This window comes from Bufo bufo, chromosome 4 (genome assembly GCF_905171765.1).
Source record: "Bufo bufo chromosome 4, aBufBuf1.1, whole genome shotgun sequence".
NCBI classification, from domain to species: Eukaryota; Metazoa; Chordata; class Amphibia; order Anura; family Bufonidae; genus Bufo; species Bufo bufo.
Window position 1 is genome coordinate 198,563,524 of NC_053392.1, and position 18,051 is coordinate 198,581,574.

General features: G+C 42.7%; 1 protein-coding gene across 1 annotated transcript in view; it reads left to right on the forward strand.

Annotated features, from left to right (window-relative positions):
• Positions 1 to 18,051, forward strand: part of SAMD7 (sterile alpha motif domain containing 7) — a 73,109-nt gene that overhangs the window by 11,923 nt on the left and 43,135 nt on the right. The window contains exons 2-5 of the mRNA XM_040431069.1: positions 8,466 to 8,592; positions 9,282 to 9,412; positions 9,559 to 9,640; positions 13,299 to 13,963. Coding sequence (XP_040287003.1) covers positions 8,466 to 8,592; positions 9,282 to 9,412; positions 9,559 to 9,640; positions 13,299 to 13,963 — 1,005 coding nt within the window. The remainder of the gene's footprint in view (positions 1 to 8,465; positions 8,593 to 9,281; positions 9,413 to 9,558; positions 9,641 to 13,298; positions 13,964 to 18,051) is intronic.

Genomic DNA, 18,051 nt, shown 5'->3' on the forward strand with positions numbered 1-18,051 from the left:
AGAGGTACATTTTTGCAGAAGGTTGAGACAGTAAATGTAACTGATGCATACGACTGTGGACTTTATTTCACGTGCTTTGGGTCATCTTACTTCTGCCATCCGCCACAGTACTGAGACGGACTGGCCATCCATTCTAGGACTGCACCCTGGAGTTGGGCATTATAGAGAAATATTGAGACAAATTGCACACCTTTGGTCATTTGGGAAGATTTCATGTATCTGTGGAAAGAGACTCAGAGAGGAAGACCATAGTAGCCATCCCCTATACACAGCCTTTGGGAAAAGCTTACTCTATTAAATACTTCGGAGCTGTGTCTACTGCATGTTTTTGCACTGTGACACCCATCATCTATTCAGTAAAAGAAAGACTTTATTTACTATAACCAAGCCGGCCTGGTCATTGATCTCCACATCCGATCTGTTCCCCTGTTCTCCAGCCTTGCAATGTGCCCTGAGGTGGAGAAGGGTTGAGCCTTTCTAAACACTATAAGTGCAGCCGGGGTAGCGCTGGAGCAGGGATTAGCCACCCTCATTGCTGCCACAACCACTCACACCCTCTCCAGAGATGCACGCAACCCCCACACACACACATATGGGGGGTGCTCTGCACATGGGATGCCTATTTTGTGACTTGCATTATGTAACTAGAAAAGCTACAATTTATGGGGAAATTGTGTGAAGTGTTATTGCCTCCACCGGTAGTCTACAACTGGAGTGGGCAGAGTAACTGGGTGGAGTGGCTTGAGTAACTGTTGTGTGGCTGGAGTGGCTGGAGTAACTGTGGAAAGGCTGGACTGGGCAGAGGTACGCTCAGCTATTTTCGTATGCATGTACGGCCACCTCTCCATTCACTGTTATGGGACTGCCAGTAATAGCCGAGCCAGCATTTGGTTATTTTCGCAATTTCCATAGTGGTGAACAGAGGAGCTTCCTCAGACAGGCTGTGTGGGCGGAGCAGCTGTAAAGTGAAAGTAAATATCCCAGCATGCATTGCAGCAAGCATCTTTAGAAGAGTAGTCACATGACATCCCTGCCCACCTCTGTTCCTATAGAGACAAGAGCCCCTCAGACTTCTGTACAGACACAGCAATGGAAAGCACACCCCAGTCCCAGCAGTAAAGAGAGGTCACTTCACTGGCAGTTGCCATCTTCAAACGGTTGTAGTTTTAAAATTATAAACCCTACTGCGAAGAGCTTTATATTGTGAGAATCAAGACCCAGTCCTACATTTTGATGCATAGTATGTCTCTGAAATATTAACAGTGAAGGCACAGTCGCAGTTTAGAAATTGCCCTTCAAATTTGAGGTGGCTAGAGTGGAGTGTCAATGAATGTCAATGGGCGGCGTGAGTTGCAAACAAATGGTCATATTGTGAAAACTATCAGGACTATGGCTTAGCCGTGGACATTTTTAGTGGCAGCAGAGATAAGGTTTTGATATAAGATTTGTGTAGGTGGGCTTGAAAATGAGGGAGTGGTGGCAGTTTAGAAATCATGTCCTGATTTTTCAGCTCACACTTTAGCTTTTGTCACTCTGCTGGCTGCTCACACACCTGGGTTCCTATGGCAACTCACTCTACAGCAAGGGCAGAGAAGAGCGGTTAAAAACAAACTGCTCCAACTTGCTCACTTCACTGGCAGTTGCCATCTTCAAACGGTTGTAGTTTAAAAATTATAAATCCTACAGTGAAGAGCTTTATATTGTGAGAATCACAAGACCCAGACGTTTTGATATAAGATTTGTGTAGGTGGGCTTGAAAATGAGGGAGTGGTGGCAGTTTAGAAATCATGTCCTGATTTTTCAGCTCACACTCTAGCTTTTGTCAGCTCCCACTGTAGTTTTGAACATTCCGCCATTCATTCCTATAGGACAAATTTCGCCACAAAAACGCTGATATTTCGTGAACCATTTGGCGAAACGTTCCACAAAGTAATAGCGCACCAATCGGGAACAATCCACACGTTTCGGTATATTACTGTCTATGTAGTGTAAAAACTGTGGGAGGAGTTAGGGTGGTAAATTTGGCTATAATAAGAATATATATGTTGTTCAAATACTTTTATTATCAAGAGCCAAAATAATCACATTACATTTAAGGATAGCCCGAACATAAATCAGGACCAAATAGAATATCATCATACAGGAAGATGGTCACAGTAAAAGTATGCAAATACCATGTGAACATGAATATGAGCAAAGAAATAACATATGATCCCAACATCAGAATAAAAGCATCTTAAAGACCCAGTTGCGGGAAAGAGGTATCAAGAGCTCCTACATAGGATACATAACAAATTTAGACAAACAAGACAGGACACAGAAGGGAAAACAGGGGGGGAATCCCTGAACTGACAAGTCGAGGTAGAAAGGACTGTGTAAAATATAATTTGTTAAGGCGTGCCAAATACATGTGAGTTATAAGAATATATATGTGAGATAACAGTAAGTGGTCTTGCCATGCAAGAACACTTAATAACATCTGGACACAACTTAGGGTACTTTCACACTAGCGTTTTTCTTTTCCGGCGCTGAGTTCCGTCCTAGGGGCTCAAATCCGGAAAAGAACTGATCAGTTTTATCCCCATGCATTCTGAATGGAGAGTCAGTCCTTCAGGATGCATCAGGATGTCTTCAGTTCAGTCTTTTTGACTGATCAGGCTTTTCAGAAAAACGTAGCATGCAGTATTTTTACCTCCGGCCAAAAAGCCTGAACACTTTGACTGAACGCCGATCAGGCCTTTTTCCCATTGACTTGCATTAACGCCGGATCTGGCACTGTGTGTTCAGTCAAAACGGATCCGGCTTTTGCATGTTAAACCCGAAAAATGTGAAAAAAAAGTTAAAGTCCATAAATGGCGGATCCGTTTTTTCCAATGCATTTTTTCATTCTGATCAAAATCCTGATCAGGATTCAAATGTAATCCGTTTTCACATGTTTTTCCGGATCCGGCGGGCAGCTCCGGTGTCGGAATTGAACGCCGGATTAAAACAACGCTAGTGTGAAAGTAGCCTTACCAGCCTTTAAAAATTGTAAACAGGCAGATTGAGAGGCAATGACATTTGTGAACTTCAGTTGCTAAGCATTCTTTACAGGGCATGCTCTTCTGTCACTGTGGTTTAACATTGGATCAAGTAGTTGGCACTACAGAGGTCATTTACTATCAGAAATATGCCTATATTAGTCATATTTCTGTCTCAGATTGCAAGGCAAAGGTTATTTACACTGCAATCTGTAACTTTTCCCAGATCTCGCCAGATCTAAAAAATTCTGTGTGGTGTGGCCGGGGAAGGAGATGGGTCGGCAGGCCATCTCATTAATAATTTTCCACGCCTGTTTTAGGCATAGAAAATGGTCTAAATTTAAAGCAGCAAGGTGGATATGCTGAAGTTATGCAGAGGCCGGCTCCTCTACATAACTTCGGTGGATCCACTGCCAGTTAAAGGGCTTAGTAAGACTGGCATCTTAAACACTGGTCTTAATAAATGACCCCCTACTTCTTTGCAGCACTTGAGTACTGATTCACATCTACCCAATGGTAACATGGAATTTGCATATTCTGCTTCGTCTGCTTAGGTTCCCCACAGGTGCACTCTCCTCACACTTTAAATACAGACTGATACGTTAACTGGCTTTCTATGACATTGGTCTTGGTGTATCTGTGTGTTTGAGGGAAATTGGTATTGAGATGATTTCAAATGTACTGAATGATGATGCCTGATAAAGACCTCAGTTCAAGATTAAAGGGGTTCTCTAAGACTGAGAACCCCTTTTCATATCAAAAGACATAGTGCAAAGATTTAACAAAAGAGACTCTCCTGTCACTGGGGCTCCGGTCCTAGTGCCGAGCTCCCTTCTCCTCCACAGTGAAGTGTGTGTAGACAGCACAACACACTTCTGGTCCAGTGGGGAGAAAGGAAAGAAGAGCTCGGTGCTGGAACCAAAGCAACGGGCGAGTCTTATGTTTTTTTAAATCTCTGCACCCTGCATGGCAAAATTAAAAGGAGTTCTCTGTCCTGGAGAACCCCTTTAAAACTTGTTGCACTTTCCTCCTAATAAAATACAGCCACTTCAGCAAAGTCTTACAAATTGCCATTTGGTGTGGTTGTGTCTGTAAATGTCAGCACCAGGGAAGAATACATTTTTGACAATCTTTATTAAATGCAATGAATCCTATGGTGAGACCTTTGTAGTCATTGGCTTATTACAGTATCTTTAAGGGCCCTTTACAGGGGCCAGTGATTGGAAAAGAATGTTCATTTCAGCCAATAGTTGCGCTGTGTAAAAAGGCCCTTTAGGGCATCATAAAAATGCTTACTGGTTGGCAGCACATTATGTAAACAGGGGACACGCTACCTATGTAATGTAAGGTGTATGGAGGTTGGATGAACCGTCCCCCAGGCAGTTTTGATAGGCTCATGTAAAGGCTTTTTAAATTAGTGCCAATTATCTTGTCTTATAGCCATAACTAAAGATGAGCGAATTTCCCAAAAATTCAATTTGGCCGGTTTGCAGAATTTTCCGAAAAGATTTGATTCGATCCGAATTTAATCACGTTAAAAACAGCTAAAAAAAACGTTTAAAAAAACGTTAAAAAAAGCTATTTCCTGGCTGCAGAAAGCCTGTATAGTGGTGGAGAACACTGTGCCTTGCAGTAACACGCATAGGGAGTTTGCTGTGGTAGTTAAACAGTACTGTGAGTCAGTATGACATGCACATGACAGGCGTCGCTCTTAGAATCACTGCACACTTCACTTATTTGGGCAGTTACAGGGCCAAAACTGACCAAATAACTCAAGTATGAACTCAGCCTTACAGGTCGATGTTAGCGCCAGGTATAAAGAACGGTGCAGAGGCCCAAGATCCAACTGTAGCGTGAAAGAGCGCACTCCTATTACACCGTTGTCAGCTGATTCCACATTTATGTCTACAGCACCTGTTCCATTAAACACTTATACAAGTAGAGCCTCCCCGACACAGTGGAGAAGGTGTAAGTTTGTGTTGACGTCACTGATTATTTTGCACTTTCTCTGATCCGTCAGAACAATAACCCCCAAAAAATGGATCCTGTCTGTTGAGCATCCGCCTTCACTCGGTCAGCATTTGGTCAGTAATCCATCAGTATGGCTAAAGCCTAAAGAAAACAGGAGTGGATCCAAAACAGAGATGACACATGAATGGAATAGTTGTGAGTTGGCAGCAGCATGAGGAGACCATAGAGTGGCAAGGTGACATAGTGTGAATGTGGCAACAGCAGCAGCATGAGGAGGCCACAGAGTGACCCAGTGACATAGTGTTGATTTAGTAGCAGCGTGAGGAGACCACAGAGTGGCAAGGTGACATAGTGTGGAGCTGGCAGCAGCAGCATGAGGAGGCCACAGAGTGGCCCAGTGACATAGTGTTGATTTACTGTAGCAGCAGCATGAGGAGACCACAGAGAGGCAAGGTGACATAGTGTGGAGGTGGCAGCAGCATGAGGAGGCCACAGAGTGGCAAGGTGACATAGTATGGAAGTGGCAGCAGCATAAGGAGACCACAGAGTGGCAAGGTGACATACTGTAGAGGTGGAAGCAGCAGCATGAGGAGACCTGAGTGGTGAGGTGGCAGCAGCATCAGCAGCACAGAGTGACCCGGTGACATAATGGGGAGGTGGGTGGCAATAACAGTACACGCTGACGATAGTGGGTGTAAGAAGGAGCACTTGGCATCAGATGTGTGGCATCAGGCGGGTGGCAGCATCAGAACAGTAGCTGAGACAGGTAGCCAGAAGAAACCGGTCTCTTTTGTCAAGGTTTGGGTGAGGCAACATGGATGATCTAATCTGATGCATCAGGCATTGATGGGTGGAAATCCTGGCTGATCCACACCTGATTCATCTTGACAAAGGTCAGTTTCTCCACACTAAACGCACTAAACGCCCGCTCTGATGCCACACTACTGGCCGGGCAGGACAGCTTTTCCAGGGCAAACTCGGCCAGTTGCGGCCACAAATTCAGTTTGGCTGCCCAGTAGTCAAGCTGCCACCCTCTTCTCCCGATGATGATGAAGACCCTTCGTCACCCGGCTCCCATATGCGATCGGCTACATCATCATTGAGTACTGTCTGCATGTCACTGATGTCCTCCTCAATGGTCTCTGAGCCAGGAGCCTGACTGCTCTCAACACCAGCTCCCACACCACTCTCCTCATCACTACTTGCCCGTTTACCGGAGGAAGCGGTGGATGTCTCCTCCAGATCTTGGTTGGGCAGTAGCTGCTGACTGTCCTCTAGTAGCTCGTCCTTGCTGTATAGTGGAGCTAAGCTCACAGCATATAATACTTCTCTGGCTGAGGGAACAGAAAAGGACAGAGACAGGATGATGACAGGTAAGGGCACAGGGCCTGCTCCCCGGCCATGCCAACTAAGGGTTGTGTCTGACGAACCCACCGTCTCTTGGCTGGGGGTGTCTGATGTCACTTGGGACGAAGTGGATGACCGAGTCAACCATTCAAGAACCGCTGGGTTGCTGGTCAAGACACGACCGCTAGCTGACCCTGGGAGCTCAGGTCTCTGGAAGTGACCCCTGCTTCCACGCCCTCTTACTCTGCTGTGACCGGTGCCAGAAACATTTAGGCCTGTGCCCCTCCCCTGTGCAGGGCCTGTCACCTCTTTGTCTCACATACCGTTAGATTAAATAATTAAATAAAAATGAAATTAATACACCCCAAAAAAGGCTATAATTTTGTCACTTCACCACACAACGGCAAATAATCCTTTTTTTTTTTGCCACTAATACACGCCAAAATAAGCTTTAGAACATATAACTGCACTGCTGAATGGCCAAAAAAGCTTTAGAACATATAACTGCACCGCTGAACGGCAAATAATACTTTTTTTTTGGCCACTAATACACACCAAAAAGGGCTGTCATTTTCTCACTTCACCACACAATGGCTAATAAGCCCTTTTTTCCCAGTAATACCCGCCAAAAAAGACTTTAGAACATATAACTGCACCGCTAAACGGCAAATAATACTTTCTTTTTGCCACTAATACACGCCAAAAAGGGCTGTAATTTTCTCTCTTCACCACACAACGGCAAATAATACTTTTTTTTGCCACTAGTACACGCCAAAAAAGCTTTCGAACATATAACTGCACCGCTGAACGGCAAATAATACTTTTTTGTTTGGTACTAATGCACGCCAAAAAGGGCTGTAATTTTCTCATTTTACCACAAAACGGCAAATAATACTTTTTTTTGCCACTTATACACGCCAAAAAAGGCTTTAGAACATATAACTGCACCGCACAAGGGCTAATAAGAACGGTTTGCTGGAATTAGAGGTATCATCTATTGCAAACCTGAAAGCAGCAGTATTATGGCAATTTAGATTCGCAGTCAGTGCAGCAAGGTATAATAGAATTGTTCTTATTACCAAGCTGTAAACTTCCCTATTGAACCCTGCTTCAATACTGTGGAATAATTCCTCCCTATCCTTTCCCTACACGTCTAATGCTCTTTCCCTGAACTTCTATTCAGGAAAATAAAAGTTTTCAAGTCTATCTTAGCACTTTCTCTAGCACCTGCTGACGTCTCACCCTGCACTAAGTACACTGAAAAATGACTGAATCCAAGATGGCTGAGGCTATTTATAGGGCTTTGACATCACAGGGCTGGCTGGCTGCTGATTGGCTGCATGCATGGCATTGTGGGTGATCCCTTGTTTCCAGAGTTCCTTGCTCCATGTTCTAACATGTGCAGCAGCCATTTTAGGAAAAAATGTGATTCGTTACAACGAAGCGTGAGGAAATTCGGATTTGGCGTGAATCTAATTTTTCCTGAAATTCTCATCGAATTCCACTTCTTCGACTTCGATTCGCTCATCTCTAGCCAAAACCTAAAAGTCTATACAAAAAGAGGGAAGCTGGCCATATACATTACAGTTGTTTAATGAGCAGATTACACAAATGTAGAATACATGTTAGGATTAGCATGTGGGTGACTAAATCTGATATTAGTGCTGATGTCTGGATTACGAAGGACCAGATTAGTGCAACCTACTGATGCTAGTAAACATAAATAGCCATGGTAAATTCCCATACGGCAGATCTGTTGTGGAAATTTCTGTGATTGAATGGATTTCTGCAAGCCCCATTGAGATAAATGGGACAGTCGCAAATATTCCTGCAACAAAGCCCTCTAAAGGGATATATGGGGCACATTTTAGGGGAGCTACTTGTAGCTATAAACATGACGGGCACAGTAAATACCGGTGTCATCAGTTATTAGAGATAACTAACAGGTGCAAAGAAGAAGCTATAGCTTAAACTTCCAAATAGAAAGGAATACAAAAAGAAGAAAAGAATACAAATATTGGATGACGGATAGTCGCACAACCCTTAGTTTTGCAGTTGAGTCTTGTACTATATGGACTGTATAAATAATGTTAATTTGCATTTTCCCTCCTTTTATCATCTGTCTAGAACTAAGGCAAAAGCAAGAGATTATGATGAGAAACCAGATGATGTCTGTCAATCCTCAGGTTGTGGTGCCAGTCCAGCAAAGGATGCCATTTATTCCAACCCAGTTTGACTCGCGACTGTTAGACAGGTGCCAACAATCACATGCTTACTGTGCTCCATATACTGAATTTCTTTCCCAAGCTGCATTCATGGAGGAGAAATACCAAGTGTTAGGTTCTGTCGTTGATCATCAGAACATATGTTAATGTCTTAACAGTAAAAATGACATATAGACCAAATGACTGTTCTATTTTAATCTGTTAGTTCCCATTATTGTAAACTTGATTGTATGGTAAGAGCCCATTTACAAGGGCCAATAGGAAAGGCAATAATCAGAAACAAACTGTTCCCAATAATTGTGCAGAGGGGAGAGCTGAATTTACATGTAGCAATGATCTCCTCTGCAAGGGGACAAATGATCACCACTATGATCTTTCATGCCCATAGAGATTAATTGCTTGTGCTGCCACCAAACAATGATTTTATGTGCCACAGAAATGACTGATCACCTAACAAATGAGCGTATTGATCTTTTTTCAGGTGATCAGTGGCACATTACCATGAGGCAATTATTGGGAACGAGTTTTCGCATGAATGTTCATTTCTCATATTGACCCAATAATGAAGCAAAATGTACAACTTTATTATCTTTAGAAGATATACACCACTCAAAATTTAGAATAGAATTACTGCCTGGCCCCATCCATTACTCAACATACCAGGACATGACTCATATATTCTGATTATAGAAAAACAAATGTTATTTATTTTTGTTAGAGGGGAACTATTACCATCAAATGATCTGATGATTCCCAATGACACAAGACAACTGCATTTGTCGGCACACTTTGGATCATCAATTCCTGGTCATTCAAGTGTCATGCCCAACAGAGCTTTCTCTACTCCAGGTAATGCTATAATCACATATATAGCGATCGATCTGCTACATATTCTTCTTCTGTAATATATATTTACTGAAATGTCACTCTCTAATGCAATCATCATAACCACTTGAATCTGATGTGTATAAACAGCGCATCTGCTTTGTTGATAGGTTACAGCAACTTTTTACACACTGAACCTTTGGATTTTATGGCCAGGAGACAGGAGCTACTACAGAAACAAGCTTTGAACAGGTATTTAAAAGTTTCAGCTAATGATATAAACTAAGTATAGAAGAAAAAATATATTTACAGAGGACCTATTGTTAAAACTTTTTGTTGCATAAATCAGTAGCTCATGTAAATAGATAAAACATTGTTATATCTTATCAGGAAATATTGTCAATTTCCTCACTTTCAGGCAGCCTGCTGTTCCCATTTTCTTTCCTGCATGCTCTTTGTAAATGTTCACAAACCACCTCAATTCCCCCCAAAAATTATCTAATCTCAAACAGTGAATAGTAGAGATGGAGGAGGGAGATGTAGCTGCAGTTTCTCTGCCTCCATATGTCAGTTAGACAGCATAAGATGAAGAGGGGTGGAGGACAACATAGGGGGCAGAGCTAGTTCTTCACCAAGAAGAGCAGCCCCCTCAGCAAGCATGGGGAGAGATATTTACAGAAATCAGAAGAGGGAAGGAAAAAGACCCACAATTTGCAGGTTACAAACAACATTTCTGTCTGCATTATATCTATCTAACCTGTTGGTTCAATCAGATGTACATTTAGGGCACTGGCGCTATAACCCTTAGTGCAAACTGTCAAAAAAATATATCATTGGGATGGTGTGGACGGATGAGCAGCAGGGGTCATATGTATCATATAGCGTGCAATTAGGGCTGTTTTAATATATTGGTCGGTCCAGTGGCAAAATTTCATGAGTGGGCCTTCCCTTAGTGCCCTCACACTGTAGTTATGCACCCTTAGTGCTAATTCACAGTAGTTATGTCCCATCACATTAGTTATACCCCCATAATGTCCCCTCACAGTAGTTATGTCCACTTAGTGATTCCTAACTACAGTAGTTATAACCCCTTACAGTAGTTATACTACGTTAGTGCCCCCTCACAGTATTTAAGCCACCTTAGTGTCCCTTCATAGTATTTATTCCACCTTAGTGCCCCCTCACAATAGTTATGCCACCTTATTTCCCCCTCACATTAGTTATACCCCCTCACAGTAGTTATGTCACCTTAGTGCCCCTTCACAGTAGTTATGCCACCTTAATGCTCCCTCACAATAGTTATGCCACCTTAATGCCCACTCACAATAGTTATGCCACCTTAATGCCCACTCACAATAGTTATGCCACCTTAATGCCCCCTCACAATAGTTATGCCACCTTAATGCCCCCTCACATTACCTGTGCCTCCTTAGAGCCCCCTCTCATTAGTTATGTTCCTTTATTGCCCCATCACATTAGTTATACCCTCTAAGTGCACCCTCACAATATTGCTGTCCCTTTACTGCCTCTCTTACAATAGTTTTCCCCTTTAATGCCCCTCACAATAATGCTGCCCCATTAGTGCCCCAATAGTAAATCTATTGTAGCTTTATTGCCCCTGTAGTTTTAATACAATAAAAAAAAGCACTACTCACCTAGCCCCCCTCCCCTAGTAAATGGAACCTATTCTTCCCAGGTTTAAGCTTTTTCCTGCTCAGTGTAGGGGGAGCACAGGTCCAGGAATCGTGAAGCAGGGAGTTGATGGCTTCCTGCTTCATCATTGAACTCAACTGTATCTGCATCTGTATCTCCCATCCTAGCCACTGTATCAGTGCGAATGGTGCAGCTGCATCCTGGTGATATCCGAGCAGTTAGACGCAATTGCGGGGTGCCAGTGGGCTCTGCCAAATGTATTACAGTATCAATGATCAAGAGATTACATATTCAAGTCCACTACTGGGACTGAAAAAATATTTATAAAAATAATAATGAAAATAATTTTAAGTGTTGAAACTTATTACAAAAAAAGAAGAATTACACACAAAAAAAACATTTTCCCCAAAATTCTTTATTATCTAAAAAAAAAATTGGAATTGCCACATGTGCACAAAAAAACCCTGTAGTTTCCCCCCAAAAAAACAAGCACTCAGGGAAACAAGAATTAAAAAGTTATGGCAAGAATTTTAAGAAAAAGTGTTTTTACATGTAAAAGTAGTAAAACAAAAAAAATATATAAATTTGCTTACTCATTGGGCAGTGAACGAATATTGATAGCATTTTTTTTTTCAATACATTATATGTACCAAAAATTTGTGCCATTAAAAAATACAGCTCGTCCCACAAACAGTAAGCCATCATATGGTTATGTCAACAGGAAAATGAAAAGGTTATGGCTCCCATAATGCAGTGATGCAAAAAAAAAAAAATGGCGTTGACTTTAGGCCCTAAATAGCTGTGTCCTTATAGGGGTTTTCCACCACTGGACCACTGATCTAATGGTTCTTCTCTATTCTGTTACAACTGGGATACCCCGTTAAAACATAATAACATAGTTTATAAGGTTGAAAAAAGACATTTGTCCATCCAGTTCAGCCTGTTATCCTGCAAGTTGATCCAGAGGGGAAAAAAAAAACATGTGATGTACAGTAAAAGCCAATTTCCCTCACTTTAGGGGGAAAAAAAACCTTTCCGACTCCAATCAGGCAATCAGAATAACTCCCTGGATCAACAACCCATCTTTTGTAACTATAACCTGTATTATTATTACACTCCAGAAATACATCCAGGCCCCGCTTGAACTCTTTTAGTGAATTTAAAGATAACATAAAATCTTCTTACTCTAAATACTAATATTCCACACAGTGCATGCAATGTAAAACTAATTATTTCTTGTATGCTCAGAATATTTGCAAAGATATACAGCTGTCATACTGTTTTCTTACAGGAAGGATTAGGTTTAACCATAGCATAAAAAATACATTTAAAGCCTATGAACACCTTCAGAAGCAATTTTTTTAATCAGTACATTTTACTCATTTTGGGCTAAAGATAATTTTTTTCAATTGGTCCTTAGTAAAAAAAAAAGATTTACAGTTTTTCTTCACTCCTTATAGCTAAATTCTTATCAAACTGATAAGAATATAGTTTAAATTAAAGAGTTTGTCTCACTTCAGCAAATGGCATTCATCATGTAGAGAAAGTTATTACAAGGCACTTACTAATCTCCCGTAGTCCACCAGATAGGTCATTGCTGTTTCCTAGGTTGTACAAGCACAACCACCGTTGATGGACTGCAGGGTGGTTGTAACCCCTGGCTACAAGCAGTGTATTATGTGATAGAAAAATGGATCAAACCAGCCAAGGAAGCAATATGGACAATCAGAATACATTAGTAAGTGCCTTGTATTAACTTTCTCTACATGATAAATGCCATTTGCTGTCTATAAGTGGTCAAGACCAATTGAAAAAAAATATTTCCAGCCCAAAATGAGTAAACTACAATGATAAAAGCCTTTAAGCAAAAATAGTTCTTACATATGTCAACTTTATAATAAGTAACTTGGGGTTACATGGGGTTGTCTTGTCCCAACAGCCTCTGTCCATATGCCTTATTACGTTATGTGGGTGTCATAGATAAAGGTCCACTGCTTGGAAGCCACCTTTATGGACTGCCACAGTCAAGCATCACCTCCTGCTCTGGCAGACCTGATCTATCCATGTACTGTATTTATTACAGTACACGGACAACCATCAATATGAATGTGTGTAACATTACATCTACCTGTAATGGTTGTTGAATGGGACAGGTTGGTTGTAATTTCTCCAGCAGTATCTAACAATATATTCCCTTTATTGATAATTTCCTTCTTTCAGTTTACTTTAAAAAGCTCATTTTTACTTTGCTGTACAGGATGGATATGGACATTAATGCAATGTATCACCAAAGAGAAATAGAAAAGTCTCATAGAAAAGGTTTTGTTGATATGGACACACCATTTCTCTACCATGGGATGCCATCCAACCCAGTAGCCTTCAGAGGTCGGCAGATGTGTCCTGAAGGCCAGCTTCCCTCAGATTTGTTTGTCCATCGCAATGCTCTGGACATCCTTCACGGCAGCTCAATTTTAAAGACCAGTCCATATACTCCTATAAATAGCTTGCAAAGAGAGAGAGCACGGAGACCAGGCAGAAGAGCTGGCAATCCAAAAATGACAGAGAGCAACATGAGTGTGCCCAAGAGCATAGCAGAAAATAAACCCCAGTCTTCACCTTCTGCTACTGAAGAGGAGAAAGAGGAGAAAAAAGACGAGGATGCAGAGGCCTTAACAAGATGTGACCAAGAAAAATCAAATAGAGATTCTGCAACAGAAAAGACCGTGATGGAAACCCAAGACAACCAGGAGAAGACAAGTAATCCTGTTAATTCCATGTCCAACAGAAGTAGGACTGGGGCTGACAAGGAACTTACCAATCCAGGGCCAACATTTGATGACAGATACCTTTACCAGTCTCCAGTTCACCTTTCAACAAGTCCATTCAGCTTTCCAGTAGCAATGAATCCTTCTCTGCTTGCAGGTGTGAATTACACCTTCGTGTTCAATAACGTATCCAATGTATTCATACAATAGTAATGTAGATAAAAACAATATGAGACACCTCACATAGGCACTGCATGTTTTTATAGTACAGCTAAATTTACATGCAGTGATGGAGCACACAATTGTCGGAAGGGAAGAATTGAGGAGGTGAAGAGCATCATTTACATGCCGCGGTCACCTCCACAGTATGACGACGAGCGATGGCTACTGCTATCACTTGTCCTCATACAGCTGGATTGTTTCTGGGCAGCATAGTGCTGTTTAGACATTACGATCTGCTGTCCAGAAACAATGATTTAGGTGTCCATGTGAACGACTGTTTCACCTGATGAATGAGCGTTTCACTTGTTCATTGGGTGATGTGGGGCAGTTTTAGAGGGGCAGATTACACAGACAGATGCATAGTGAATGCAAGAGGAACAATTCAGGGATTTGCTGCCGATAATGGTTATCTTTCATCTTGATGAAAGATGCCCATCATCCGATGAACAAGCGTTTATAAACAGAAGAGGCAAGCCACGTGAGGCTGTGGTAAGAAAAACTTTGTTAGGCCACCTGCACACACTGCGGAATATGTGTGGAAAAACCGTAGTGTATTACAGTATCAGCAAAGTGGATGATATTACACTTTGCAGATTTTTTCTGCGTGGATATTGACTTGCATTGCGGATTTCGAAATCTGCAGCATGTCAATTATGTTTGTTGCAGATTTCACCCTTTTCAATGGAAGGGTGAGATCTGCAGCAAAACTGCATCAAATTAGCAGCAAATCAGCACATAACTCCACATGGAAATTTGTGCAAATCTTCCGCACCCGTATGCAGATGGCCTTAGTCTCACACTGGCAAGTTCCATTTCTTGACAGATGCATTTTCAATGTTTCACAATTGAAGTTAAGTGGATCCAATTCACGTAAACAGTGGCTGCACATGATGCAGATTAGATGCAGATTTTGTGCGGCTGCCGCTAGTGAACGCGTGCCCCCGGACTGCCGCTCCGTCCCTATTCACTATAATAGGGGTGGGGGCATAGTTCCTGCAGAGGCACAGCAGTGCACGGCGAGAGGCTGCCGGAATAAAACTACGACATGTCAGACATTTATTCCGGCAGCCTCTCACCAGGCGCTGCCGTGCCTCGTCGGGAACTCCGCCCCCGCCCTCATTATAGTCAATGGGGACGGAGCGGCAGTCCGGGGGCACACGTTCACTAGCGGCAGGACGGATACGACAGGCTGTTCACCCGACGGGACAGCCTCCCGGAGGTCCGTGCCGCTAGTGTGAAAGTAGCCTTAGGTGCAGAAATTGACCTAATGTGCGGATTTTACAATCCTCAGCATGCCAATTGTTTGTGCCAAATACCACACAAAAAACACACCAAAACGCGATAAATTGTATGTATTTATGTGCGTACTTTGTTGCAGCTTTGGTGCAGATTTTCTGCACATAAATCCGCACTGTGTGCAGGCACCCTCATGAGCTCTTTTTTTTTTTAAAAAAAACCCTATTTTGCTTTTGCTTTGGTGTCCGCCTTCAAAGCGGAATGGAGACGGACGGAGGCATTCTGAGCGGATCCTTTTCCATTCAGAATGCATTAGGGAAAAACTGATCCGTTTTGGACCGCTTGTGAGAGCCCTGAACGGATCTTAGAAACGGAAAGCCAAAACGCCAGTATAAAAGTAGCCTAACCGTGCATACAGAAAAATCTTGATTATATTCCTGAGTAATGTCACTTTTTCTTAATATGCAAATGACGCCTTTGGTGCAAGGAGGGCATGATCGTTGCACTTGTTGCACACAAGCTCCACTCCTTTCTGTGATCGGCTCTCCCACGCTGTTTTGCCACTGCTTAGCCCTGTCAATCAAAGCTGCCAGGAAGGGGCTGACCACAGAAAGGAGTGGAGCTTGTGTGCAACAATCATGCCCGCCTTGCAACAAAGGCGTCATTTGCATATTAAGAAAAAGTATCATAACCTGGGAACGGAGCCTTTGGATCAACAAAAGAAAAACAGCATTTTTCAGGTGAATCACAGCTATGTGTCCATGTAAGCAGTTGGATAGAGAGTTCGCTGGGGACAAATTAACTGCGTTCAGTGAAACGCGCACCATTTTGCAAGTAAGATCAGTCAGTTTGGTCTGCGATTGAGTTCAGTTGTTTGTTTTCTGCGCGGGTGCAATGCGTTTTGATGTGTTATTCACGCGCGTGAAAAAAACCCTGAAGGTTTACAAACAACATCTCCTAGCAACCATCAGTGAAAAACGTATTGCATCCGCACCTGCTTTCGGATTACACTTCCATTGGGCCCGGGCAGCGTGAAAAACGCAAAATATTGAACATGCTGCGATTCTCATGCAATGCAGAACTGATGTGTGAAAAAAAAGCTCATGTACATAGACCCATTGAAATGAATGGGTCAGGATTCAGTGCGGGTGCTATGCGTTCACTTCCTGTGGAAAACTTGCTCGTGTGAAAGAGGCCTAAGGCTCGTTTCACAAGAGCGTACACTTTGGACTCGCAGCGTGTGTCTGTGGAAGCCCCCGTACTGACCTACAGAATGTAGCACTGACAGGGTCACATAGCATTATATTGATTTATGATGCTATGTAACCCTTAGGCCCCTTGCAGACGAGCGTGAGCGGATTAGGTCCAGATGCGTTGCGGATGCGTTCAGTGAAAAATGCGTGATTTCGCAAGCAAGTTCATTTAGTTTTGTATGCGCGTTCAGTTGTTCAGTTTTTATCGTGCTGGTGCAATGCGATTTAATGCATTTTGCACGAGGGTGCTAAAAAACTGAAGGTGTACAAACAACATCTCTTAGCAACCATCCATGAAAAACGCATCGCATCCACACTTGCTTGCAGATGCGATGCGATTTTCACGCAGCTCCATTCACTTCTATGGGGCCAGCTTTGCGTGAAAAACGCAGAATATGGCTACATGCACACGAACGTATTTTGTTTCCGCGTCCGTTCCTTTTTTTTTGCGGATAGAATGTGAACCCATTCATTTCTATGGAGCCGTTGAAAATGCGGATAGTCAACCGTTTGTTTTCCACATCCGTTGTCCGTGGTTCTATTCTTGTCCACAATAAACGGTCCGCAAGTTAATACGTCCGCAAATGTGAATGACAAACGGAAGCCATCCGTATGTCATCCGCATCCGCATTTTTTGCGGATGGTTGCTCTGAAACCCCTGTCCAAGGCCTGTGAACTTGTACACGAAGTTTAAACTGGTTTTGGCCAGTGCTCTTGGAAAAATGCCCCGTTGGGATGTTGAAAAGCTTATTACGCGTGTCCAGGAATGCCCAGAGCTCTGGGACACCAGAACCAATGTCTACCACGACAGAATAAAAAAAGATGGGAGAAAGTGGCACGACGACTAGAGCCTGGAGAATGGGACAGAGGTCGTGCAGATTTAGGTTAGTGCAAGCTATGTGGTTTTGTGTCCTTGCCCTTGTGTCCCGCCACCTGTGTTCTCCATAATTTATTTTGCAAGTAGTCACATGAGGTAATATTGGTGTCCCTTTTGTGGACATGCTTCTGGTTTGGCCTGTGCATGTTTGTCATTCATTATGTGTTTTCAAATGTGTGAAGACAAACCTGTTTTAATGCATGTCCTGACCTTTGCTCCAGCACAAAGTAGTGATGTCTACACAGCGTGCGCCCTTTACAGTTTTGTACACACGTGGGCCTGTTATAATCGATATGGCGACATCTGTCCCCTTTCCAAACATATTATATTGTTAAAGGCCTAGTCACAATATTCACCTCCTCCATCCATTTCTTATACATTAGTATCCAGTGCTCAACATCAGTACAGCAATGTACTGTCTTGACATTGTGTTTTTTCATAGGCATTTGATAATCATGTACGTTTTCAAACGCTGCTGTTAGCCAGACCTGGGCCGACATGTTGGAAAGGACATTGTTTTGCTGCTGTGGAGTTTGGCCTGGTGAGGTGACAGTGTAAGCGGCGACCATAGTAATCCCTGCTAAACAATGTAGAAATGCATAAGCTGTGTATACAGAGCTAACTCAGACTGGAACACGCCTGGGCCGTGTAGTTACA